This window comes from Tripterygium wilfordii, chromosome 9 (assembly GCF_013401445.1).
Source record: "Tripterygium wilfordii isolate XIE 37 chromosome 9, ASM1340144v1, whole genome shotgun sequence".
In the NCBI taxonomy this organism is placed as follows: Eukaryota; Viridiplantae; Streptophyta; class Magnoliopsida; order Celastrales; family Celastraceae; genus Tripterygium; species Tripterygium wilfordii.
In genome coordinates, this window is record NC_052240.1 from 13413772 (window position 1) to 13441161 (window position 27390).

Below are 27390 nucleotides of genomic sequence, written 5' to 3' on the forward strand. Positions count from 1 at the left end.
TCAATTTGTGGGAATGTAAGTGGTTGAGGGATTTTTGATTTGTTTACTGGTGAATTTTAGTGCAGATATGACATTTTTCTTTGGTATTCCGTTGAACTGATACAATAGTGATACTTTAAACAGAGGATCCAATTTAGTGTTCAATTTATATATTTTCCTCATAAAATGATAATACAAATGTTGGAATGTAAATTTGATTGCATTACATGTCTTCATGGTTCAATGGTATCATTTTAGTGGATTTTTTGTGTTGGTGATACTATAGTGATACATCTCTGCACCTGTAAATGTTTTCCAGAAATAGCAAGAGAGGTAACCAAGAAAAGAAAATCAAGAAAGGAGAAATAATTAGGAAGAGGAAGTATGCATACTGGTTCAATTGTTTCATTTTAGTGGATTTTTGGTATTGGTGATACTATAGTGACACTATAGTGATACTATAGTGATACATCTATGCAACTGTAAATATTTTTCCAGAATGGGCAAGAGAGGTACAAACCAGACATAGCAAGGAAGGAGAGAAGAGAGAACGAAGCACAACCCAAATTAAGCAATAAAGCATAGTCAAGATCTGTAAAAAATGGAGACAAGAACAACTCGATGTAGTCTAGATCTAGAAACGAAGAAGAAGGGGATGAAGAGAGGAGAAGCTCGGCCAAAAACGGAGAAGAAGGCAACGAAGAACAATTCATATCGAGAACCAGAAGAAGAAGAAGGAGGAGGAGGAGGAGGAGGAGGAGTAGGAGAAGACGAAGGAGGAGGAGGAGAGAAAGAAGGAGATAGCTTTTAGTAGAGAAGAAGAAGAAGGAGGGTATTGTAGGTATAAACCAAGAAATATTTTAAGTTAGATGACCAAATTACCCTTAAATTGCACTTTTTTACAATTTTAAAAAGACTCATGATCTTTTTACAATTAAGTTGTCCAAAGTGCTCTTAGTGCCAATTGTCTGTTTAAAAAAGATGCTTTCAGTTCCATAAGGAACAATCTATACCCAATCTCAGATGTATGACTACAATTTTATGTAACCAGACAAACATAAACCGTATAAACTGTTCTTAGAGCTGACCTAGTTGTTCGGTGGTAAGTTGGGATGAAAAATTCTCGGTTGCCCAAAAAAAAGCATAAACAGACCAACCAAGAGAATAGACAGACAAACCTCAAAAGGACTCTGTCAGCTTCCTCTTGACAGGGTCAAAGTTGGCCACCCCAACAACAGCTCCAATAATGACACCAAGCACAACTCCCACCAGCAGCAATACTGAGCAAGAAATTGTTGAGCGATGTGGTGATGCTGCCAGGCCCAGCTGCCTCAGCCACTTGAGGTATGACTATAGAAGCAGTCAATGCAGCAGCTGCTAGGCCTGCCACTGCCTTCTCTTTACGACTGGTTTTGGAAACAAAGCAGGCAGTGGCTTGAAGAGAAATTCAGCGGCTGATTGCTTTAGCCTCTTTTGATGTGAACAAGGCGGTTGCACAACCATGGCTAGAGAGGCCATTTTTGGTCAATGGTTGGTGGTAGTGACAAGTATTGAGGCTTTAGGTGGTAATAGAGAAGAGAACAGAGGAGAGAGTTGTTAGGTGGAGAACTGAGATTCTTCGGCTGATGTGTCACTTGTACACGATCCTACATGGCTAACCCTTGACTGGGATAGGAGGATAAGGTTATCCTCTCTACAGTTCTCAGTCCACATCAGACGGTCTTTTCCCAATATGAATAGCCAGTGTTCGAAGCAACTTCTCGCAAGAATCTAGAAAAAAGACCTACTCTGCTCGTGTAAACACTATGCTCAAACACAATTGTCAACAATCCATCAGCGACATAGATGGCAAAAATATACATTACTGAACCATCTTCAGGACTTCAGTCAGTCATATGGGGAAAAACCTAATCACAAGCCACCACTATAAAGCCTGTCCAAATACAAAATTTGTGCTTCAACAAAATTTATCAGATGCAGCAGTTCGGCTTTGAAAGCGATGGAAATAACACTAGCATGATGTCCACATCAACGCTTGGTTTATCCCCGCAGATCCGGCAAGCACCCCAGCCTGGTAAGGATGTGCATCTAACTGGTGCAAAATTGTAGATAGACATGGACTCTCTAATGTTGCAATTTTCTGTCCTAGTGCAGAAGACATAACATCAATGCCACCTTCTCTGTTTCCGATTAACACATGTGAATCATCCCAACCCCATATCGCTCTGCTTTCATCCAGGAAAAATAAGAAATTAAATCAAAACCAAATCCAGAAAATTATAGGACATATGTTAGTGTATCAAAAGCTAAGAACAACAGTGAAAGTATCAAACTATCACTTGTCCATAAAGGGCTTGATTTCAACTTTGCAGAGTGACACCCAAATACAATTTTGGCCAATGAAGTTAGTTATATTAGCATTTGACAATCTGGCAAAACGCATACCTGAAAGAAAACATATCCCCAGCCTTATGATCATGGCACATCAAGGAATAGTCATCGAACTCAACTCCACCTAGTATAGAGAGGGCATTGCCCGCACTACAATAAAGTAATAAAATCATTAATTCAGATAGTCAAAACAAACTTGACTAGTATGCTCATCAAACATAATTTTCTTTGTTTCTTTCGAAGAAAGATCTGTAGAAGGAAACACCTTACATGATTGCATATTGGACAGGAAACATAATTTGACATAATTATAATAAACCAACTAGGTGTGGCAAAGCATATAATTGACTCTGATTCACTCAACTTAAATAGTCTCTTCAAAATGATCTTCATAAATTGTACACCAACAGCAGCTAAAACATCAACAATAAACTCTTTTCTTCGGACTCTAGTCATTAAGTGAAGGGAAGAAGTATGCTTACACAAGAAATATGTCAAATGAAATAAAATAATACCTAGCAATTGCAAGATGGCTTCCTGAAGGTGAGAAGCAGGCAGAATATACACCATTTCTATGGCTAATGATCTTCACCGTTTTGGGTTTGCATGCATCCATACTTCTCAAATCCCAAATGCAGGCATCGCCATCAATTGAACTCGTTGCCATAATGTAAGGGTTTTTTGAATTAAAATCAATTGAAGTGATGCAGCGAGTGTGTAGATTCCATATCGCTGATCTCCCACCCCTATTGTCCCAAGTACTCAATCCTCCATGACCCTCGCCAAAATATAGGTAATTCACATTGGTTGGATGGTGAGAGAGATAATTTATGGGTTGATCACTAGAATAAACCAAATTAAAAACCTCCTTTTCAGCATCCATCATTCGGATAAATCCCCCATCACAACTCGTATATATCTGCACAAAAATGCTACAAACTTCAATTAATTGAAATCACACGAATTTCAACACAATCCTGATATTAATGTATAGTAACTTCATACATTGGCTCCACTGTTGAAGTTCTAAATCAAGGTACGAAGTATATATCTGAAAGTAACAATGTAAAATGGACATGTAGGACAAGCAAAACTCATAACCTAACAATACTTCCAAACATACTTTAAATTTCAAACAATATGTGAACAGACTATCATCTGAAGATACCTTGGACAAGGAACTGGGTTGAACCGAAATCCCCGAAATGCAACCTATATGTGGTTGATAGCAATACACCCCGTCTCGTTTTTCCTTGTCGACATCCCAGAACCCAACATGCCCAGAACGATTCCCCACTACGATGACTTTTGCATCAACACATGGTAAAAATCGCATAAGTGTTGCATCTCCCGGAACAACCCGGACAATATTCTCCGGTTTCAACTGGAAAGACTCCAAATTCAAAGGCAATGAATCATTCCCTTCAACTGATTGGGCGTTCTTTGAAAAGCCCGAAATTTTATCTACCAGCCCTGTATAATGAGATTTAGACTTAATCCCAATAAACACATCACTCATAGAAATTGGACCTAGACAACGCCGCAAAGAGGAGTCTAGATTGTTCGTTGGAGTTTGCTGTTCGGGTGATTCGGACGATCCAGGCGATTCAGAACCCGAAATTTCGGGCGGTATACCTCGAGCACGAAGAGACTTGCGTTCCGGCGGGATTTTCTGGATCTTGGGCTTCTTCTCCGAATAAAATTGTCGCGATCTGCCAATTGTGAGAGAAATAATAAGAAATTTTGGGTGCGACCCAATATCGAACACATGTAAGAGCATGAGAAAACCTGTAACCTTTGAAGATTAGAAGAAGCCAAGAATTGGGTGGCTTTAGTGTGGACGTTCAGAGAAGCAAGCTTCTCCGCGTTTCGCTTTAAGTTCTCGAGCCTCTTCCTTTCGTACTCGTTCGGCTTCTTAGTCCTCCTCGACAACACCATCTTCGCTCCACAAACCGAGAAATGGAGGAGAACACCGCAGAGCAAGAGTCACACGGCATTTAATTAATTTGTTGTTTGCCAAAAATGCGTGGTATAAGCGGGGAGGCGCGCCGCGGCTCTTTGAAATTAGTATTGGGCCTTTTGGGCCGCTTGTACTAAGGGCCTAGAGTTATGGGCTTCTGCCCTTACAGAGGCAGAATTCGGTAATGCTACTGACGTCTGCATCACTTAATACCATAATGCAATATTATCTCAACCAAAATACTACAGAGAACAATACAATTTGGTAACAACAGCAATATGTACTGAATCTCAATTCTCAAACAAAATTAGTTCTAATACAATCGTGATAAGCAGTCCCTCCGGGCTCCAGAAGCTAGTAATCAATGGGAGTTCAATCTCTGGACATCCACCAGCTGGTAAAGATCGCCCCGTCTTTGCTTTGCTAATGGAAGGCTCGTCCTGAATCCCAACCACAATTAGAACATGGAGACAAAAATGGATAAAGTGAAACCATTCTACAATGTCTGAAATGATGTAACACAATTCACCTTCGAAGCTCCAATTCTGAATAATCGATCTCAGCTATGATTATATCTGGCTCGTGTTCAGTGGTAGCAAGAACTTCTCCAAACTGTCAAATTCAAATCTTTCAGTAAATATATTCCCACAAAGGCTTCTCATCGAGGAAGTCTCAGTAACACCCTAGATTCCAGGTTAATATCTTCACCGAAAGCAATTTTATTATTAAATCTTAAAGGAAGAAGGGTATAAAGACAACATACTGGTCCCACAAGAGTTGAATGGCCCCAAGCTATATAACCGGCACTGGTATCTCGTGCAGGTGAACAAGTTGCCACATATAACTGTCACCAGAAAGAATCAGCCTCGAAACACTCCCATTGCACGTAACGTATACTTTCCAATTCAGGAAAATATATAATAAACTTTTAACTCATGAAATACATCAATTAACCAAAAAAAAAAATAAATCTGCATCCCTGTTAATTATTTCTTCAGAGCTTAGCGGTATGAGGTTGAAACGGCTCTGTCCATTAATTGTTTTCCCCCCTATCTTTTCGCACAAAAGACTCACTTTTTTAAGACGAGGACTGAAGGGATATGCTACATAGCCGTTACTCACCAAAAATAGGGGAGGGAGAAGAGGTAAGAAGATTTTAATGTACCTGATTATCTGCAGCCCTGCAAATGAAATTGAAGGCATATCAGTAATGAAGGCTATATATCTTCTCTCTTTTCTTTTAAAGATCGATAGCCATATCTATTTTAGAGTTGAAATTTACAAAATTTGCATTCAGCTACATCAAGTCTTGAGAGAAACTGAATCATCAAATGCAGGACACTGCTGTGGGGTGTGGGGTATACTGCTGGGGATTGACGATCCACGCTTCATGAACAAGTTGAAACATGAGATATGCCTAATTTACAAAACAATTTGCAGTAACCACTGCAAACTAATCCCCAATCATATACCCCAAAAAAAAATTTCTTGCAAAATGAGATTCTAATTTTATGGACATGACAGTGGAGGTACAACATAGTGCCGACTATCAAAAACGCATATATTTAAATCAAGTATGCCGCAGAGAATGCTGTGACAGCACTTGGTTAGTTGGTTTTCTCATAATTCAATCGCCCTCTAAGGCAAACAATACCTTCTCGTTTTCTCTCTCTATCGCAACTTTAGTGAAAACAGGTAATGATATGGAATTATCATATTATTTGAAGAAAGCAAATTTTTATTAAGCAAAAAAGCTTACAGGTGACGAAAAAATATCAGTACCTTGCCCTCTGTAATAACTCCCAATGCAATGGCCCAGTGGTCATGTTGAATGCCCCAGGATAGCATAGCAGGTGAGCACCTGGCATGTAGAACAATACAGTAATGCATCACTCGAATTATGAGATAAGAAACAGGAGCTGCTGCAAGTAGCTAACACTCTCATATCAATAATTGATTGCCATAAAATACTAACTTATTTGACAAAGTAACAACATAAGGATAGAAGGGCGTTACTAGCGAATGAGGGGGAAACTAGAAACAAGCCTTGCTTACCTTCAATGTAGTAACCAAGAGCAATAGTCAATTTTACATCTGACAGAATTTGAGTTTTCTAACTCCTCTATAAAGAACACGAAGAAGAATGAACTGAAGGGAAACATATAAAGCCCTCAAAAGAAAGAAATACTACTTTAATAAGGAAATACATAACATCGGATTATCAGCTGAATTTTCAATCACAAATATATTACAAAGAAATCTGTAATTATAAATTGAAACAGTACTCTTTCCTCAATAGACAATAGAAAGAGATGTAACTAAGGAATGGATGAAGTCGTATGCTAGATAAAGGGGAATCGTTAAAAACTCCTGGCCAACCCTAAAATATAGAATTGATGAATTCTCCAGTCTTGTCAAGGTCAAGGAATCAAAATACAACATTATGTTTATTGACCACAGTTTGTAAATTGTTTTACAAGCTGACATTATCACCAAAATTTGATAAATTAACCCTAAACATTAATGGCAAGCAGGTAACACCCCAAATAGAACTGGAAAGAATTAAACTATATCACAGATCAATACAAACCTCTTGCTGCGTATATCATTGCCAGTTCCTGAAACCGAATGTCGTAACAAATACCTATACCAATACGCCCAACTTCTGCAAAAAAAAATCAATAAATTGATAGTCATATCTAAAGCCAGTGCCATAAATGCACAAAATTCTATCACTGACATGCACTATGTTCTTAGATATTAAGTCTGCAAGAAGTGAAAACCTGTGTCCACAACTGTTGGAGTTTCCCCTGCAGTAAGAGTCTTTGATTCCATAAAGGTAATCTTCCCAGGAATATCAATATCAAAAAGATGTATCTGTAGTTTCACACAGTAATGAAAATTGTTTTAATCAGCAGAAAGAGATAGACTGTACTCAACAAGAGAAATTGACATCATTTTACTGATTGTGTAAATATTAGTGTTTCCACAAAACTGACTGTAGGTTAGTCAAACAATATTGCAGTTCACAGTAGTTGTTAAGTCTAGCATCCAAACAGATAGACCTATCTATTAAGAGTTAAATTTGTGAACATATGACCACACAGGATCATACTTGAGTACTTTCTATGAGAAAGGCAGTGGATTAGGCATTTATGCACATAATTTATAGAGTAAAACATACATGTCAAAGTTCAAGAAGTACCTTCCTGTGTTTTGCTTTCAACTTTCCATCAGGACCAAAAACGCAGCAAGTATTGTACAACTGACCCCCACTACGTTCTGGTATAGAGCCACCAACTATTGTGATCTTCAAAGAACTGGCAACTTCAGACAGCATGGCCGTTGATGGAGATGCATCCCCTCCAGCATCAATGTCCTCAGCATAAACTGGGAAACTATCGTTTGAGTAGGGACCATTCCATATTTCCTGAGCACAAACAGGAAAAGTCTTAATTCAAAGCCTAGTAAAAAGTCAATATTTGCCAATAAATAGTTTCAATTCCTTGAATTTGTCTATTTTCTGAATAAGAACGTTATCATGTCCATCAATCTGACAATAAACCCTGCATATTGCCAAGGACCAAATTAAAACGTTGGGGGGAGGTTGAAGAAAAATCAACCACAATCATACAAAGTCCAGTGAAATAATCTGGACAAATCACAGCCACACTTTTATTTCCTTATCAAATATCAATCACCATCCGTTGTTTTGAATCTTCACTAAGGTGTCGCCGAAGATACAAGTCAATGAAGAGCCTTCAAAGCCCAAAGGATTTACCCCATTCATTAAAACCAAAGCCTCTGGGAATTTCCCAATTGGTGTACCACCATCATCTACCTCTAATCAAGGCCCTTATCCTTCCCTTAATAGTTTTCCTATTGATTGCATGGGCCATTGGATCCCCTGCTTAGGATTACACAACTCCTCCATTGATACCATGAGCTGACCCGTTCCCCCCAAAATCCAACACCACAGATGTTCTCCTTGCCATAAAGTATTATGTTATACAAAGTTTATCCTCCATTTCTTTCTCAAAAAAAAAAAAGTCACTGTTGAAAACAACAAACTTATTGGCCTGATCCAACCCACAAATTTGTTCAATAAGGATGAGGAATGAGGATTTGAACTCCTGCCCTTAGGGTTTGGTTGTGAGAAGCCTGGCCGCTTGAGCTATGGTGCTTCTCCTTCAGAGAATTATAATTAATGACAAAATCTAAAATTAAAAGTAACATATGTACACTTTGAACTTCATATTTCATACTGCCCTGTAAATGAATTAAGGGCTGGTTTAAAATTGCTTGTTTTAATTATTCCTCGATCAAGTAAGAACAACTAGTACTCTAGTACAAACAAGAGCCAGATCAATACTTTCTCAACAGGATTAGCTTATGAGTGACCGGAAGATATGTAGGAATAGTTTATAAGAGAAAAACATCCGATTTTCCTAAGTCTAATATCGCCCTAGAACCTTCAAACGAGCTGTCAGTGAAGAAATAGCTACAAAATACAAGAACACTCACAGGCAACATAACAAGCTGAGCCCCCTTTCCAGCAGCCTCCTCGATTCCCTTGCGAGCATGCTCAATGTTCCTCTCTTTATCCGCCGTCACCAGCAACTGGCACAGCCCGATCTTAAACTGCAATCACCTCCAACACAAACAAATCAAAAAAAATCACCGTAAATTAAAGCCGTTTTTGTGTACGAGTGCAACCTACCTTGGTGATCGGAGGAGTAGGTAACGGAAGAGCAGGAGGTGCCCTGGCTTGCTCGGGATTGAAGGAGGACGCCATCGCCGCAGTAGAGGACGCGTGGATTTGGAGCCTCTGATTCAATTTGATAGAATTGTTGTTATTGACGTTGATGCTGGTGCGTAGGTTAGTGATAGGGTTCGGGTATGAAAGAGAGCGAGAAAGACAGATCCGATGGACAGTGAGGTTCTTCGGACTCAGCACCGACGATAATGCCTTCATTTCACGGTCGCTGGTGATTGCTACGGTTACTTTCCATCGCTGTTAGACTTAAACGCACCGTCTTACCATTCTCACACATACGATGTCGTTTCGGGTACTTTTTGTTTCTTACCATCTCCCAAGAATCTAGGATTCACAACTTCCAAATTTCAAAAACCTAAAACCGTCATCGTCGCAACGGATATTAACTGCCAATCGCGACCTCTTCTTCTTCCTTTTAACACAACCTTCCATATTAAACTATTTGAGTACCAGAGAACAGAAATCCCCACTCACAAATCGACCTCTCTCAAGCACCTACACACAGGTGCTTGAGAGTCCCATTCGACATCATCTTCGCGCTACAGAGTCTCATAGTACTCCGGACGCATGGCAGATACCATTAACATCGCGCCTGACGATGACACATATGTCGTTGATTCGGTATTTGATTACGAATCATTCAACAGATTATTCAATGAAGAGGACCCTAATCTCGCAAATTTAACGTCAATCAATGAAGTTACTGCTCCAGTTCGTCCTTCTAATGGTTTTGTCAGAGGGTCCGGAGAAGTTCCTCCTTCTACTGGCTATGTTTCTTGGTCTGGCAATGGCATTGCTGATGCTAACGCAAATTTAATTTCAATCGGTGAAGCTACTGCTCCCGTTCCGTCTGCTGATGGTTTTATTTCTGGGTCGGGAGACAGCATAGATGACCCAATGATTTTGAACTTTGATGATGAGTTCAATCAAGTTAATTCTTTGCCGGGGCCATCTACTATTCCAGTACAAAACAGAAATGGGGGACCAGGGGTGCCATCTATTATTCTGGTACAAAACAGAAATGAAGGAGCAGGGGATTCGGATAACACAGGTTATGGTTGGCCGTCACTTCCTCTTCCATTTTGGCCACCACTACCAGAGCCATTTCGTTGCAGTTGTTGTCAAGTGCTTAGGGAATTAGTTCATACAGATGGTATGCAATAGCACAATATGGTTCAATGAGTTTGGTGTGATTTTGTTTTTTAAGTAATTGTGTGATATATGCTGCGATGGCAGGCACCGTTACTACTAAACTTGAGATTCATGGAAGGCTGGGTATGATCCATCATGCAATTCTTGAGATTCGAAACAAAATCAATGCGACTTTACATACTCCTGATTGTCACATGTTTGAGTAAGTTTGACATGAATGTGTCTCATCAATACTATCTTCTTCTTAGGAGTTAGGTAAATGTGTTTTGGGATAGCATTAGTATTCCATTAGAAGGGGGATCTAGATATATGATTTTTTATATTAATTATGTTTGTGAAACCAGTTTTTGCACGAGAAGCATAAAGCAAGTGAAGCAATTTCTGGTGAAGTACTGTCATCAGAGAAAGGTATCGGGCTTTGTTAAGGTGCAAGATCCATTCTCAGGCTTCTATGAAGCCATCTGCGTGGGAATGGACATAGAGAATAGTATAAATGTTAATGCTGAGGTTGATGACTTCCTTAACCTATCTCCGACGACAAGCTCAGGTTAGTGGGTTTTCTATGCTTTATTAACTTCCAATAGCAAAACTTCTATGATATTATAGGACTATGTGTGTTACAATAGAGGAACTTTACAAAACCTTATAACAGATGCTGGTAGAACAATAATGTTGATTTTTCATCCATTGGCACTGTCATGAGCAGTTAATATTAACATTTCTGCAGGAGATGGTCAGACAGAAATTTTGGAAGCGGATAATAGGACAACAAATGTGCCGAAGACCACTCTCGCAGCACAGGTTCATGTGCTCTCGCTGCTCATACTATTGAATATTCCGTCGGTCTTTTGTTAGATTTTACATTCTGATTTTTCAACTTAGTTCTTTATATTTGCTTATAAGTAGCACCACAGAGGCAGAGAGCGGCAAAGTTGAGACTCAGAGATCTTACAGAGGAAGAGAAGGCGTGAACAGATGGCCACATAGAAAGGTTCCCCCCACCTATATAATTTTATTTTCTGTTCTATTTCTTCTTTTGTCATTTCATCAAAGAAGCTTTAGCTCTTATTTATCATTATTATTTTATCTTGGTTATGTAGATCAAAAGCATTGAGAATAGAATAAAAAACTTTTCGTGCAATGTTAAGTTCAATTGTGCGGAAAAGAGTACACAGGCTCAAGCAGAGATTCTGAGACTTGAACAAGAATTGGCCACAATTATGGCTAGAGCCAACAGATGAGGACATTGTGTATAGAAATTATAAGCAAGTTTAATTGAAAAGAGTTTTTTTTAGTATTTGTTGTCATCCGCTAATATTTGAACAATGACCATGTTCATGATATTGATATCCCTAGCTATATCAGTTCAAGCATGTCAGTGTAATGTCACTGAGACAGGCGTCTTTGGAACCGGAAGTTGAACTGAAATGATAAGCAGCACTAGGCTTGTTTGATGAAATGATAAAACAAAGAAACAGAACAGAAAATCAAATTATAAAGGTGGCGGACCTTTTTATTGAGCCATCTATTCATGCCTTCTCTTCGACATATCTTCTTAACCACTGTGGGGCATAAATTCATCCTTCTGGTCAATGGGAAAGATGAAAATAATTTCCAGCGTCTCTTATTCCGATGGATGAATTAATGCCCACAGTAGTGAAGAAGATATGTTAAAGAGTAGCATGAATAGATGCCCCATAGAAAGGTCTGCATGTGTAAATTAGATTTTCCGTTCTGTTTTTTCTTTTTATCATTCCATCAAACAAGCTTTACTATTACCATTATTGTGTTTTATTTTTTTGTTGAAGCAAATGTGAAATTTCCGAGCAATGTTAAATTCAATATCTGCAGAAGGGAGGGCACGAGAGCTATTTCGCGTTTTCGACTCTAAATCAGATGCCATGGCTGGCTTGTTCCCCAATTTCATATCATACAGCACAGTCATTTGTGGACTTTGTATGGCGAAAGGTAGATGCCAGAAGTTGAAGCTCTTGTGAACGACGTGCTTCGGAATGGTCATCGCAGTGATGCCACCATGTACAGTTTCTTAATCAAGGGATATTGCAGTAAAGGGGAGGATGATGACAATGGCATTAGTCTGAAATGTTATGGCAACTGTAGTACTCTTAGCAATGGCCTTATTGCAAAACCGATAGAAACCATCTTTGATTCATATTTTTCAAGGTGATATCAAGGATAATATCAGTGAGCTACTTGATTCTATGCACTATTCATTTCTTGCTGGCTATCCAGAATTCACCATTGACAGTTGGGCCTGTCTTGTGTGGTGTACAGCAATTTCTGGGTTGGATTCTAGTGAGAAACTATTTGGTGTTTTTCATTGTATGGTCCGAATTGCACGATGATGCAGTTTGACTAGCAATTTCTTAGCAGCAGAAGAGAAGACTCATGGCTGCCGTATTCTGTGTGGAGCCAGAAAGTCATAGGCCTCTTTCAGTTTGACCATTTGGAAGACAATGCAAAATATGATTCATTGAAATTGTAATATCATAATTCCCAAATTGTCTAGAAAAGGATAATGGAGGGTATTTAAGTAATGTCATTCCTAAATTGTCTAAAAATTGTCCTAAAATGAAAAGATGAGAAATTACAATATATTTTTAAGAAATTATCTCCGTTTTTTGGACATGAAATTACTGTTTGATTGGTGTCAATGACAATATATTGTTGACAAAAAATGTTAACCAAACGGTGTCAATGTTTTTCTCGGTTAAGCTTAGAGAGAAATTGTTATGGATTAAAATAGGGGATTTGAAGCCCAAAATTTTATTTTTTTATTAGAATCCTTTTGATATATTCACTCTCCAATCACCGCGAAGCTTTGCATTACCATTAGTTTTAAAAAAAGCAATAAACTTTTTAAAAAAATTCATGTAACGTCATAATCAAAATTCAAATACCCTAAATACGAGTATTCTTACTTCTGTTTTAATCCACGTAAGAGTTGAGACAAAATTGAAAATCCGTCTCGGGTCTTCCTCATTTTATCAAATCCGGTTAATAAATCCGACTCGTTCCGATTTAAATCCGCTCCTCTGTCTGACTGTCTCTCTGTGTCTCTATTACTCTCTCTGCTGTCTGTAACAGGTCAAATATTTTTCTCCATCTTTCCCTCCTTTTATTTTCTCCTTCTTTACTCTCTCCTTCTCTCGATCTCTCTCTATAATACACTCGTTTTTTTTTTCTCTCTGTATTTTCCAGATTTCTCTATATACACTCACTTTGTCTTGCTGACTTGTATAGTACCCGAAGCCATGGACGGCGGTGCGTCGTACAACCCACGTACGGTCGAGGAAGTGTTCAGAGACTTCAAGGGTCGGCGAGCGGGCATGGTTAAAGCCCTTACTACAGGTACCGGTTCATTTTTTTTTCAAATTTGTTCTTGAGGGCTCTGGAGTTTGTTTTAGACTACGCTTCGGTTGTTGAATTTCATTTGTTTTCACTCGTGAATGTGTTTTCCTTTTCTTTTTGCGGGTGCAGATGTTGAAGAGTTTTACCGGCAGTGCGATCCAGGTTTCCGATTTTTCTTCCGTTGTTTTTTTTTTTAAGTTTGTGTTGTTTTATTTTAATTTCCTTTGTTATCTTTTTGGTTTCAAAGAAGATTCAGGGAATAAGAAAAAAACCTAGAGTTCGAGTATGGGGATTTTTAAGAAAATTGAAAACCCCTTTATGTATCTAGTTAGATGTGTTGCTGAATTTTGTGTGGCCACCAAACAGTAGGGCTTTTTATATTCGTTGGTGCATGCATGTTATTTCTGCAATGCTGTTTAATTTTCATGTCTTCCCTTCAAAGTTGGAAGCTTGTTTTTGTGTGATTGCGTTCATGTCTTTAGTTTTAGCTTTCTAAAACCTATGGGTCAGTTAGATCATTTGATACTATGGGTCCATTGAATCATTTGGTCCTGTAATTACATCGATATTTATGGCCAGTTGTTGTTTGGATGTTTAACAGGGAAATCCAGTTGTCTCTGTCTTTGTCTTTTGGGTGCAGCTTCTTGTCATTGTTTTGTTGAGCAACTGTAGCTTCTTGATTGGTCGACTAATTTTAACCTTTTCATTCTGCATACAATTTTAAATGCAGACTGTTTGGCTGGTTATAATGTTTACCAATATAGAAGTATAATAAGACGAGTTGGACTCCCTCTAAGCAGACAAATTGGTTTCTTTTGTTGATGATAAAATAACTATATATTCTCTTGTATTGGCCATTCAATGAAACTAGATTTTAGGTTTTTAAAATTGAATAAACTACCTGTCCTTCTCGCCCTGTAGAAGTCTTCTTGTCAAGTAAACAAAATTACCCAGCTGACCATATAAGGAGGAAACTCCAATGAACTCTCATAACAGTACCGAAAAGGATATGCAAAATAGGAAAGTCTTTTTACTCGAAAACTTCGGCTAGACAGTTAAAGTGTCGTTCAGATAGACCTCCATTCAAACTTTATCCTTATATAATTTTCTTCGAGAACTAATGAGAGGGATCCTTAAATACCTTATGTTTCATTCACTGGAGATTTAGTACCTCAAAAGTGTCAAATGTATGCTTAATTATTATGCCATAATAAGTTATGGATTGGATTTTAATACTTATGGGTCTGTTTGTTGCACGATTAATCATTCTTCTGATTGCGATTAACGTTTTTCCCCATGTGTTCCCACATAGCGTGTTGTGTGTTCCATGTAGACTATTTATATGAAGCATGGTAATTGTATTGTGTTCATGGGGTGGATACTGGTAACGCTATTGTTCAACTTTCATTGGGAAAAATCGAATGTTAGGAGATATGGCTGGCTACTATTAGTATCTTGGGATTTTTTTTTGATATTTTGTTGGCTACCTGATTCTGCATGGTGATAAGTTATTGATGAATACATGTAAGGTTAAGATTGTTACTATTAGTTAATTGAAGACACATGACACCTTTATGAGTTATGACATGCCACTGGATGGTAAATTGGATCTGAAGAAAATCAGGCTAGAGTTATTTACCATGTAAAGGTATTGTTTTGGCTTAAATACTTGGTTGAGAATCAACTTTTTTTTCCCATTATGCAGAGAAGGAAAATCTCTGCCTCTATGGTTTTCCTAGTGAGCAGTGGGAGGTCAATTTACCTGCTGAAGAGGTTCCCCCTGAACTTCCAGAACCTGCACTGGGTATCAACTTTGCCAGAGACGGGATGCAAGAAAAGGACTGGTTATCGTTGGTTGCTGTCCACAGCGATGCTTGGTTACTGTCTGTGGCTTTTTATTTTGGTGCTAGGTTTGGGTTTGACAAAGCTGACAGGTCTGTCTTTCTTTCCTCACTTGGTTTCTGTTTGTATTACTATGTGATGAGACCCTCATGGTGGGTTTATTTGTTTGATTTGGTCATGAAAAGCTTGTTGCTGGTGATATTGTATTCCTGAAATCAATCGTATCTTGAATTGTGTTCTCCTTACCTCACCCTTTCCTTTCAGTAATAACCATGTTCTTAAAACATTTATCTCCCACCCTCAATTTCCTGTCATTTGTGAGAATGCTTTTCAGAGATTTGTTTTGGACACTATCTTCACACTCTTGTTGGTCAGTTCTTACTATGCCATTGAGTCACAAAATTTTCTTCTACAATTAATATTTTAAAGATAATTATTAACTTGAATATATATTTTTTGATGTTATTTACAATGTTAGGGTGCGTTTGGTATGGGGGTAAGAATTTGAGGGTATAATTTGTTACTCATGTAAATGTTACAAGGGTAATAATAATTATGGAGAATAATTGTTACAATTGTTTGGTAAAGAAGGGTAAAATTTATCCAAGCATTCATTACTGTTGTTTGTTACGGCTATACATTACTGGTGTAATACCATTACCCTTGTTTGTTATTATTGTAATGAACCAAACTAGAAAAAAGTAAGATCATGTTTTTTTTTTTTTATTGTTACGACTATCATGTATGAAAATTATAAAAACACACACACAGAGAGAGAGAGAGAGAGAGAGAGAGAGAGAGAGAGATAAGTTTGTAGTGTGAAATTGTTCTCGTTGGAGCTTATTTTCAATTACCATGTGTGAGGAGTTTTTTGGGGATTTAATTAAGGGTGTAATAGTTTAGAGTAAAACTGCCTATTACTTTATTAATCAGGTCCCCCCACCAGTAAACTTTATGTATAAAAAATAAGCTCAATTACTAAAATTTATTACAGGAGTAAAAATTATACTAACATAACAAACACAAGTAAACTCAAAATTTAATTACCCTTGTAACCATTACACCCCATTACCCCTCTACCAAACTCACCAAATATATCCTTGTAAAGTGAATGATAAAGCATCAAATATATCCTTACCAGCGGAATGTTTCAGACTTGGGATTCCTGAGCTAGCCAAACTCGAGTAGTAAAAGCCATTTAAGACTAGATTGAAATTGTTGGTTCATTTTGCCCTCCATACCATTGGTTAATTCATGTGGCAGCATTGATATATTTGGTTTCCTTTCTTTTAGTCTAGCTTTTAATGTACACTGTGGAAAAAGAGTATAGAGCGTTTCTACGGATATCTACAATTTCACACATTTTGCCTGAATCTGTTTGGGGATGTGATACTAGCGGAGCGTGTGAATTGCAAATCATAGTGTTTCTTGTTTAAACTTCATTGAGGCCATTTAAGAATCAGATTTTTGCGTTCTTATATATTCCTTGTATATCTCAATTTCTTTATATGTTTTCATGTGGCAAAAAGGTGAGAAGACCTCGTGTAATATTATTTTGTCTTGAAATGATATATTTTGCAACTCGTTAGGACTTCTTCCCATTCAAATTCATCCAAGAGAAGAAGTGAAACAAATTTAATGAAGATAACAATGCTCGTTTCAGTTGTATTAGCGGCTAATGTGATATGATCTCGAAAGCTCTATTCTTCTTCGTTGAAACTTAACATTGTCTTGTAACCTTAATACCTTATGCAGTTATGCTCTCGATAAAGTTATTAGGATTCCTCCTCTTGATTTTAACTTTCTAACTAACAGATTTCATTTGCTTGTGATAATTGTGATAGCTCTTCAAGCATGGAAGTTAATCTTGAAGTTGGTTGTTTTCTTAACTACCTGCTGTTTGTATTTGTGGTGCAGGAAACGCCTTTTTAACATGATAAATGAAGTTCCCACCATATTTGAGGTTGTGATGGGGTCAGCCAAGAAACAAGGAAAGGAGAAGTCATCGGCCTCGAATCACAGCAGCAATAAATCCAAATTAAACCCCAAGGTATGTATGACTTCTAATTGTCTTTCAGTTTTCATGGTTTAAATTAGGGTTGCTGGTGACTGGTGGATTATACTTGTTTGGTGATGTGCCATTGGTAGGGCTCTGTTATGCTATTTTTTTCAAGTGTATATTTTTCTTTAACTGTAGTGAGGAGGTTTTAATCATGGTCGCTTGACCCACCCTGACATCAATAAGATGGCTTCAAACATCATGGCTATGCTTGGTATGGGCATTCGCCCGTGCTGGTGAGGAGAGGGTGAGAGGGTTCGGAAGCGTTCCAATGGAAAACAGACACATTTTGTGTTGGAACGCTTGGGCATTTTTTGTATTGGAAAGTTCCTGCACCCTCCCCATTTTTTTTAGGTAGGACAGAAAAGGTACAAACATTGTTGCTCAGAAAAGGAGCAGGAAAGTACAAGTATATTTTTACATGAGAAGAATGGGTAAGATTATGAAAAATGAAATGAAGTTTAAACTGGAATACGTTAATCCAAATTCCAACCTCACGTTGTGAATGCCTATATTTTTTGGATGATAGTTACTGGTTAAATGAACTGCAACTTTATTCTCTTTCATGGACGTTTATGACTGAAATACTCACATTGTACTGAAACTAGGCTGGAAAAGAGAAAATTGCATTACATTGTTGCTTGGTCTGTCTATGCTTCAGAACTGTATCCAGTGCTTGTTAATTTTGTCTTCCTTTCATTGGTTTATGCAGCGAAGCTCTGAATCTCAGGGCAGATATTCAAAGGCCATGCAATTGAAGGATGATGATGACGAGGATGGGTTGGATGAGGAAGATGATGAGGAGCATGGGGAGACTCTTTGCGGGGCTTGTGGAGAGAACTATACTTCTGATGAGTTCTGGATTTGCTGTGACATTTGTGAGAAGTGGTTCCATGGGAAGTGTGTTAAGATCACCCCAGCTAGGGCAGAGCACATTAAGCAGTACAAATGCCCATCTTGCAGCAACAAGAGATCGCGAGCTTGATTGTGGGTTGTGAGTTAAATGATGTGTATTGTGACATGATGGACGGCTAACTGTGTAGTAGGTTGGGTTTGTTCTCCTTCATGGAATATTAGGATTTCTATTTGGAAGTTTGTGTAGGTTGCAATATGTTGTTTAATGCTTGTAAAATTAGGGTAATCAGGTTCAGATTTATTGCGATGCTTGCCTTTCTGATTTAGCTATCAATGCATATGCTTTGCCATCATGATTTAGCGGTCTGAGTTTAGAATTTTACTTATTCGATAGACATGTTGAGCTGAAGAATTCTCGGTTTATAGGAGGTTGAGATTTTACGGCCTGAGTGGCAGGCCGACCGGGCCATATCCGATTCCATCAAGCGGCAAATGATTTGTCTCGTGCTTGAATACAATGCAAAGCAGACTCGCAGAGCCGCCACGTGGTTCACATAAATTTAAGTGGCAACCACGTAGCAGGAAAACGCACAAGAAAGTAACGCAGAGCCCCCATGTCATGAGCCCTCAACGCCACGTGGTTCATACATCCTAGTGGGCAACCACGTAGCAGGCAAACGACACAAGAAACCGACCCTGTTCCTGCAATGCTAACTTCACTGCACCGCATATACACAAATCCCAATATCCCACACTCTATATCCGATGTCTCAATTGTCTGTCATTCAATCCCAATGACGACCAGTGATGTTATCCTTGATTCAACCCATTTTATCCTCTCCCATCCAGACACAACTATATAAACCACTCCTCCCTCGATTGCCGAAGCCACAAAGACTTTCTTGCATTTTCCATCGCGAGAAAGAGAGAGAAAATCAGAATGGCAACTCTAGATCTAAGAGGAATGGGAATCGATCAATCCCTAATCGACATCCTCCACGACATCATCGACCTCTCAGACGAGCAAGACAAGTCATCCCACCAAGCTCCGTCGCGCGCCTACGTTCGTGACGCCAAGGCCATGACGGCAACCCCAGCGGACGTGATCGAGTACCCGAACGCATACGTGTACATCATCGACATGCCTGGGCTGAAGAAGGACCAGATCAAGGTCCACATGGAGGACAACATGTTGGTTGTGAGTGGAGAGAGGAAGAGAGAGAGGGAGAAAGAGAAGGAAGTTAAAGAAGGGATCAAGTACATAAGGATGGAGAGGAGGTTAGGGAAGTATTTGAAGAAGTTTGTTTTGCCGGAAAACGCGGATCCGGAGAAGATATCGGCGGTTTATCAGGATGGCGTGTTAACTGCGACGGTGGAGAAGAAGAAGCCGCCTGAGCCCAAGAAACCCAAGAGTATCGAAGTGCACGTCGCGTGAGGGAGGTAGGGGGTTTTGAACTTTGAACCAGTTGGTTGACTGGTTTTTTGTTGTCCTACGTGTCATAAAGTTTAGTTTTTTTTGCGTGCTTGAGTATGTTGATGTAATCATACGTGTCTTTGGCTGTGAGGTACCACGTGCGAGTGCGGTTCCTCTACTGGGTTCTGTGTGTACAGTAGGAAAAAAAAAAATCTTCAACTCAAGTCGTTTACAATTTTGTTTTTCTAAATACTTTTTAAATTAAGCGTGAAAAATAATAATATCTGGTGAGTTTCAAATATTGTGTGAAGTTTTCTTTTGATCCATCATCCATGCATTTGCTCGTCTAAAGTGTGTGTGAGGCTTGCTAGAAAACACAATTTGAGGGATCAGACGCGAGGACCGAGGAGTAGGGGTAGCGAACTCAAAAGGCCCAAAAAAAAAACTACGTTTTTCATTTGGGCTTTTACGTACACAAAACTCAAAGATCCAACAGTTCGACAGCAACTTGGGCCTATGAACGTTCTGGACTAGTGTAGAAGAAATCAAATGAAACTCCTGGAAACTCTGCATTCGTTCCTGTCATCTCCAGAAACTTCTAACCTCACTCCTCCTACACACCACCCTATAAATGACTGGCCACATACAGCCTCGACACCAAAAGGAAATAAGATTCAGAAAGGAAGAAAGTAATCATCATCAAACTCTTTGAAGGAAGCGAAATATGGAATTCAGAATCGTGGGTTTGGATTCTCCAATCTTCAACACTCTCCACCAAATGATGGACACCAGCGAAGACGCCGAGAAGTCAGTCAACAACCCTTCTCGCACTTACGTCCGCGATGCCAAAGCCATGGCTTCTACTCCGGCGGATGTTAAGGAATACCCGAATTCCTACGTCTTCGTTGTTGACATGCCTGGGCTGAAATCCGGTGACATCAAGGTGCAGGTGGAGGACGACAATGTGCTGGTGGTTAGTGGCGAAAGGAAGCGCGAGGAGGAGAAAGAAGGGGCCAAGTATGTGAGAATGGAGAGGCGGGTCGGAAAGTTTATGAGGAAGTTTGTGCTGCCCGAGAATGCAAACACTGACGCGATTTCTGCTGTTTGTCAGGATGGTGTGTTGACTGTCACCATTCAGAAATTGCCACCACCGGAGCCTAAGAAGCCTAAGACCATTGAGGTTAAAATTGCCTAAATTTGGGGATAATGTGATGTGGGTAATGGTTGGATGTGAAATAATTCATGCTATGTTGCGTGTTGGTGTCTAAAGAACTTCTCTCTGCCTTTTTCTTGTTCTTTTTTACCTCCAGTGATGTTTGTTTTGGCGTGTTGTGTTTGTGTTTTGGTTGTCTTCTCCTTAACTATGTAGTGAGATAATATCAATGAATTATCTGTTATGTCTAATTGATGCTATTTTCCCCCATTTTCTCCCCTGATCTGTCTGTATCTGCTCATCATTTTCATTCAACGTCTCTGTTTCTTAACATTTCTGCCCTTGTACTTGGGTTTGGTTTGAATCTCTAAGAAGAACATAAAATTTGTAAGCATACCTTAGGTGAAGTGTGTATTAAAACCAATTCCCTGGATCTCGGGGGCAGGTACTGGAAGACCACGGCGATGCCATTGAGGAAAGGGAGTGACCAGCTGAAAACCATTGGAGAGGGCGAGAGGAAGAATTGAGTTGACTGCTCTCTCAATCGTTGGAGCTGCGGCAGAAAATAGTCACATCAGTTTAAACTTCAAAGTACTAAACTATGACGGACGCTAATCGTCTGGCTTGGACGTTCACTCCAACTTGCGCCAGGGAAACCCAGACATTAACACATCAGAATAAACAATCCAAATAGGGGGCGACAATAGAAGTTGAACAAGCTTCTTCTGCACAGCGATTTAAGTAAAAGAAGCATAGAACATACAAGATATTGCATGTGGTAGAGCTTTTCTCTGAAATGCAGCAAGCTTTTCTGAGTCTTTCAATTTCCACAAAATCACGAGCATGATCTGCACAGAATGAAAAGATTTTGAACATGGTCACGATTCAGAGAGCTAAAATTTGAACTTGGTCAAGGTGGAATCCTAACCAAGGTCGTGGCAACCCTGCATATACTATTTAGTGCTAAAGAAATCTATAGAGCAAGGAAAACAAAATTTAGAATCGTGGCAACCCTGCATATACTATTCAGTGCAAAAGAAATCTACAGAGCAAGGAGACAGAGATTATCTTTTTTTAACAATCATGAAGAACAAAACATTGTCGTCTCGACCTTTTCCTGCTTCATACATATGTTCAAGAAATATTGAACATATGTATGACAGATGATAGGCAACAGTGGAAAGATAACTTGATCTGGTAAAACTTCATCCAAAAAGAGGTCTCACCAGGAAAAAAGATAAGAAAAGTATAAGAAGAATTAAGGAAAAGATTCTTGCAATGCAATGTCATGAATTCAATGCATGTAAAAAATGCTTTTACCTTTCACTTGCGACTCAATATGCTGGCAGCCTTCAATAAATCTCTAATAATTGGAAGATCTGTATATAAACGAAATGGAATCCGATCAGAACGAAGTTGTACCATTAAATTTCTTTTGATGTTCAGATAGCAATCTCTCCTTTCCACAGAACATCACAGACATAGCGACTGAATTCGATATTTACACTCAAGTGTTAGGCAGACCAGAGCGAATGTGTCCTTCTTGTTCCTAATAGAAGGGCCGTACACGAGCTATTTAATGGAGCCGACGGCTCGACGCAACGCCGAGCGTCGCCTTGGAGAATGACCCTCAATACTTTCGCCGCCTCTCTTCTTGCAAAATAAGCGACCTCTCAGCACCGCTCACCCGGCGGTGGTCCTTGGATTTCTCGGCCGCTTCTAATGGCTTCGATACCCCATTCTTGGTCCGTTCCATGACTGCCTGCCCCTGTACGGCAAGGCAACTGAAAAACCCGAACGTTTTTCTCTAATTATGTGACACCCTAAACGCACCCTTTATGAGGAGAACTGGTTTTGGAACGGTAACCATTTTTAGGAAATCATTATCAAAGAGCCTTTATTTTAAGCCCAATCCAAAAAAAAAAAAAGAATGGGGCAAGCGAATGGGAGCCCTAATATAATGGGCTGTAACAAACACACCATATCCAAAAACCCAAATTGTCTAATAGGGGCTCTAATTCTGCTCCAATTACTTATTTGAAAAAGGATAATGTTTGAAACCTCCAAAAATGACTCTAAAAGCCACCCATTTAATGTGGACCCCCAAAAAGTGACTCCAAAAGACACTCATTTAATGTGGAGTGTTGGATGTGAAGTGAGTTCTATATGTGTAGTTTTAATCAATGGCTCCACATAGATTTGGATGACTTTTGTGGATAATATTTTGAGGGTCTTCAACATTATCCTTTGAAAAATACCCTCACAAGCTCAATTAACAAACATTAAAATCAATATATGTTCATATTAAAAGATAACAAAATTTTCATTGGCTACATTAACAAACATTCAAACCAATATATTTTTATAAAAGAATAAAATAGAATTTTCATGGTCCGTGGGCGGACCTGACAGTTACAAAGGAACCTTGGTCTGATTATACTTTTCAGTAGCCAAAAATGCCGTTGTCATGATTACTAAAGTGACAATGCAGATTGACCGATGTCGACAGATGCCTATTAAGTCATCAAAAAAATGCCTTCCAGTCTGAAATCTTAATTATTTTGTGTTTATCAATCCGGACGATTGTGATCAGTATTCCAAAGCTGCACTATATGGCACAAGAGCCAACAAAATTACAAGACTATAACTAGCCTTGGAAGTTACTTATCAACTTCCTCCTTGTGAATTGTCATTGAAGTTGGCCGGGTCTAATTATGAGGGCGGCAGGGGAATTCGCAGTCGCACCCTCACTGTCTTAAAGATCATTCCTACGTTACTTCGGCTGGTGACATAAAGTCTTCTCATGATCAAGTCTCAAAATCTAATATGTGCCAACCACACATTGGTTTGCTTATCTTTATCCGATTCTTAAACATCAAAAGACAATACCCACTAATAATGAATGACTGATGATGTAATGTATGTAAATGTAACTATGAACATCACTGCAACTTTGACTTTCTATTAATTCCTCTTCCTTGTGAAGGGGGGTTTAGTGAGTCTAACCACGAGACCTAGACCTCAATTTACACAAAGTCCACTCCACAAGTCTATCTCTAATATGACCCACATGTCCTCTAGAAGTAGATGATAGACCCAATAATCTCAAGCTTATTGGTTTTGAAGTTTCCTGAAACGCAGCAGGAAAGTCATTGAGAAGTTGCCTGGATAGCTCTGGTGGAGAATGGAGATAGTATATATGTATTCCCCATTGAACTCCAGTTTACACAACAATGTTAACAACTCGTTTAGAGTTACCTTATTGTCTCAAATCAATGTCTGGTTATAATTCTTGGCCGCCATGTTCACCTGAGAATGAGAATGGCAAGTTTGAGCTCTCAGAACAGTATTTCATTGATGACTGGCTAGAGGAAGATCCATCAACTTATGTACTTTCAGACTCTCCTGGTCAGAACCTACAACGTTATCAAGAAAGTGTACATGACTCGGGGGGATCAAGTAGCCACGAAGGACCAAGTAGTGGTAAGCAAAATAAATTCATAAGTACTCAACAGATATGAATTTTCCCTAGCATAAACTACACCGTCTGGTATTTTACATCAGCTTTTTTTGTTTTGCACATCTTATGCTTCAGAGAACGTGTTCTCTTATCTTGTCATTCATGACTAAGGGGGGCGTTTTGACTATGTGCTATTAGGAGAGAAGAAGGAAGCTAAAGAAAGATTTGCATTCAAAACCAAATCGGAAATCGAAGTACTGGATGATGGTTTCAAGTGGAGAAAGTATGGGAAGAAGATGGTGAAGAACAGCCCAAACCCACGGTAACTACTGCCGCTTATAAGCTTGAGAGAAAATGATAAATAAGAAAGTCCAACTTAAAGTTGAAGATGCAAGTATGCAGGCATCTTGTGCATTTAAAGTTTTCTGTAATAACCTAATTTTATGATTGGCAGGAATTACTACAGGTGCTCTGTGGAAGGTTGTCCTGTGAAGAAGAGGGTCGAAAGAGATAGAGAGGATCCAAGATATGTTATAACAACCTATGAGGGCGTCCATAACCATCAAAGCTCATCTTAATTCTAAAAATTTGTGTGGTTTGAGTTTGCTAAGTACTTGTGATGTTACACAACATCACTTGTTAAAAATATGCTTAATTTTGAGTTACAACCTTTCTTCCAGAAGCTGACAGGTATTAGGGATATATGTCAATTACTTAAACAGTTACTATAATCTCTATTAGAGATTAAAAAAAGAGGTAAACTCCCATGCACAAGACTCTTCTAGAGGACGGGGAAAATATACGCAGGTTTACCCTCACATACATAATATGTGGAGAGTGTTTCAAAGAATTGAACCTATGAACTCTTGGTTGCACCACTAGCCACTAGGTCACATGTTCACCTTTATAATCTCTATCAGAGATGATTTTGTGAAATTCACATATTTATTGCAAGGTTTTGCTATAGAAGTAATCACTCGAAATCAAATATACCATTTTTTTCTGCTAATTGTATGAAGTAATAAATAGTTCAAATCGCAAAACAAGTACGTGGCAGAACTAGCTGAAATTAAAGAAAGAGCAGATGAGAAAGTTGTGACCTGTGGTTGGCAGATGAAACCATAACCACAAAGAGAAGTTCAACAGGCTGTTGGATAGAAAACATACCTATTCAAAGAGGATGTCCTGCATCAATAGCTCTGACTCCATTGTTATTGCCATGGCTTCAAGATTTTTGCCGTCTCTATTCAAGGCTGACGATGATGCGATGATTCTGAAACCCCTTCCTCTGTCATCATGGCTGCAAAGGCTTTTGCCTTCTCCATTCAAGGCTGACTATGATACGATGATTCTTCAAGCCTCCCTTTGCTTCTCCTCTCCCCTCTAAAGGAAAGAAAAAAGGTTGAACCCAGTCCACAAGAATCACACCACCACAGCTTGTTTATGTGGCTCGAACCTCTGTGGTGCCTATACTACACCAATACTGACCAGTCACCAGCATTGTATAATTGTCCTTTTAGGACCACTTGGTGTGATCTCATAAAGAAATAAACATGTTTTTCATCTCTTCATCCGCGAAATCTGGTGCCACTATAGCATAGATAAGCTGTTGAACTACAGAATCAGTAGAAAACGATCAACAAAGAGTATAAAATTCCTAAATGGTTAGCATGCTTACCTGATTGACCCAGCCCATAGGTACTAGATTGCGATCTCCTTCTATTGATATGATTCCAGCAAAGTTTCAAAGGCTGACTTATTTTTTGAACTTGTCCCAAAATTATCACCGAATTCATCAGATAACAGTTGTAAAATGCTAACATAATCGTAAGGGTAGCGTGTGCATTGTGACTGAGTGCAGTACAACAAAGCCTACACTACAATCTGGCAATCATTCTTCTTTCCCTTCTTCCTCTCTCTCCCACTCTCGATTTTTTCCTCCGTTGGTTTGATGGGCAAAAATTCCAAATTGGAGACCGACAAGGCATCATATATTTTTTTTAATCAACAAAATATTGTAAATCATGTCTGCGGTAGAAGTACATTAGTAAGCTTTCATTTCAACTGATATACATTCCTAAAAAAATAGACAACTAGCAATGCATATGTGCTATATATAGAAGTTCAGTAAAATGAAAGAAAAAGAGCCACGAGACTCTTAAGCATATGTACCTAACAGCTGAAAATGACATTAGGATTTCGTTCGTAAACCTTTTGGTTGCGTCTTTCCAATTAGTTCGCATGTCATCAAAATTCAAAATGGGAGCTTATGCTCCATATGGCATCCTCAGTCTGAAACTTAATCATCACTTGTGTATCTGATACTACAATGGCATTTGAATTTGAAATTGGATGCCTATAGGTCTTAGCCATTCCAGTAGCAAGCGGCCAACGGGTTCCAGAGAGTTGCTGTGCATTACTACCCCCAAAGTTGCTTCCTGGCAGGCCCAATGTTCAACCCTGCAAGATGACTTCAATAAACTTAAACCAAGCTTAAAGTTTGTATTCCACCTACCAGAGTTTTTCTCCCCCTCCCAACTCCTCCAATGTAATTGGCAACAGCCTTCTGAGATCAACCCAATGCTTTCCTAAATCTAGCCCCGCTCCCCAACAACAGAAGCATAGATCAAGAATAGCTTTCCATCATACTTGGCTGAATGATGAGATCCACTTCTATTACCATAAACACAGCATCTGTGCATTAATGTCTCATTCAATTCAGTAAGCCCCCCTAGTAACCCTGGAAGGGAGAGTCTGTAACACATCCTCCTTCCTCTTCCAATGCACACACAAATTAAATTCGTTGAGATTTGCAGGTAATCCTTCAATTGAATGCACGTGAAGACAGAATCAAATGTTGAACTTCTGATGCCGAGCATGTGCAAGACCTTTCAAGGGCTTCTACCAATTCCATGATGAGGATGATTTCTTGTCCTTGTATGACGGATTTTCATTGAAACTTCTTGGTGTTGGATT

The 27390-nt window shown here is 39.0% G+C and overlaps 7 protein-coding genes, 1 long non-coding RNA gene and 1 pseudogene across 11 annotated transcripts; 5 read left to right on the forward strand and 4 right to left on the reverse strand.

Annotated features, from left to right (window-relative positions):
• Positions 1 to 956: 956 nt before the first annotated feature.
• Positions 957 to 1841, reverse strand: LOC120006060 (annotated as a pseudogene).
• LOC120006104 (WD repeat-containing protein 76-like) lies at positions 1751 to 4437 on the reverse strand. The gene is made up of 5 exons (XM_038855994.1): positions 4166 to 4437; positions 3539 to 4082; positions 2886 to 3289; positions 2425 to 2520; positions 1751 to 2204 (listed from the first exon to the last, which is right to left on the reverse strand). Exons 1-5 carry the CDS (start codon positions 4306 to 4308, stop codon positions 1991 to 1993), a joined length of 1401 nt encoding a protein of 466 aa, XP_038711922.1. The 5' UTR covers positions 4309 to 4437; the 3' UTR covers positions 1751 to 1990.
• A 70-nt stretch (positions 4438 to 4507) lies between these two features.
• LOC120006105 (omega-amidase, chloroplastic-like) lies at positions 4508 to 9334 on the reverse strand. Its single transcript, XM_038855995.1, has 10 exons — positions 9051 to 9334; positions 8855 to 8971; positions 7536 to 7760; positions 7114 to 7207; positions 6921 to 6995; positions 6113 to 6191; positions 5496 to 5511; positions 5094 to 5174; positions 4860 to 4942; positions 4508 to 4770 (listed from the first exon to the last, which is right to left on the reverse strand). The coding sequence occupies exons 1-10, from the start codon at positions 9303 to 9305 to the stop codon at positions 4692 to 4694; spliced, it is 1104 nt and encodes a 367-aa protein (XP_038711923.1). The 5' UTR covers positions 9306 to 9334; the 3' UTR covers positions 4508 to 4691.
• A 144-nt stretch (positions 9335 to 9478) lies between these two features.
• Positions 9479 to 11556, forward strand: LOC120006106. Of its 4 annotated transcripts, XR_005469943.1 has the most exons (6): positions 9479 to 10260; positions 10344 to 10461; positions 10604 to 10806; positions 10987 to 11060; positions 11166 to 11250; positions 11360 to 11556. XR_005469943.1 is itself a non-coding variant. In XM_038855998.1 (5 exons), exons 1-5 carry the CDS (start codon positions 9675 to 9677, stop codon positions 11193 to 11195), a joined length of 1011 nt encoding a protein of 336 aa, XP_038711926.1. In that variant the 5' UTR covers positions 9479 to 9674; the 3' UTR covers positions 11196 to 11556. The 4 variants fall into 4 exon arrangements, 2 of the variants coding, with proteins under 2 accessions (XP_038711926.1, XP_038711924.1); XR_005469942.1 differs by having other exon boundaries at positions 10987 to 11250; XM_038855998.1 differs by having other exon boundaries at positions 11166 to 11556.
• A 1780-nt stretch (positions 11557 to 13336) lies between these two features.
• On the forward strand, positions 13337 to 18740 carry LOC120004990 (PHD finger protein ALFIN-LIKE 4-like). Its single transcript, XM_038854404.1, has 6 exons — positions 13337 to 13367; positions 13524 to 13631; positions 13761 to 13793; positions 15337 to 15565; positions 17391 to 17523; positions 18245 to 18740. The coding sequence occupies exons 2-6, from the start codon at positions 13535 to 13537 to the stop codon at positions 18515 to 18517; spliced, it is 765 nt and encodes a 254-aa protein (XP_038710332.1). The 5' UTR covers positions 13337 to 13367; positions 13524 to 13534; the 3' UTR covers positions 18518 to 18740.
• A 105-nt stretch (positions 18741 to 18845) lies between these two features.
• On the forward strand, positions 18846 to 20100 carry LOC120004992 (17.1 kDa class II heat shock protein-like). The gene has a single exon (XM_038854406.1). The coding sequence runs from the start codon at positions 19328 to 19330 to the stop codon at positions 19820 to 19822; it is 495 nt and encodes a 164-aa protein (XP_038710334.1). The 5' UTR covers positions 18846 to 19327; the 3' UTR covers positions 19823 to 20100.
• Positions 20101 to 20421: 321 nt separating this feature from the next.
• On the forward strand, positions 20422 to 21207 carry LOC120004993 (17.3 kDa class II heat shock protein-like). Its single transcript, XM_038854407.1, has one exon. It carries the CDS (start codon positions 20526 to 20528, stop codon positions 20994 to 20996), a length of 471 nt encoding a protein of 156 aa, XP_038710335.1. The 5' UTR covers positions 20422 to 20525; the 3' UTR covers positions 20997 to 21207.
• A 2689-nt stretch (positions 21208 to 23896) lies between these two features.
• LOC120004994 lies at positions 23897 to 25718 on the reverse strand. Its single transcript, XR_005469695.1, has 2 exons — positions 25582 to 25718; positions 23897 to 24370 (listed from the first exon to the last, which is right to left on the reverse strand). It is a non-coding gene; the product is annotated as an uncharacterized LOC120004994 (long non-coding RNA).
• On the forward strand, positions 24166 to 25985 carry LOC120004991 (probable WRKY transcription factor 50). The gene is made up of 3 exons (XM_038854405.1): positions 24166 to 24437; positions 24613 to 24736; positions 24869 to 25985. Exons 1-3 carry the CDS (start codon positions 24188 to 24190, stop codon positions 24990 to 24992), a joined length of 498 nt encoding a protein of 165 aa, XP_038710333.1. The 5' UTR covers positions 24166 to 24187; the 3' UTR covers positions 24993 to 25985.
• Positions 25986 to 27390: the final 1405 nt, after the last annotated feature.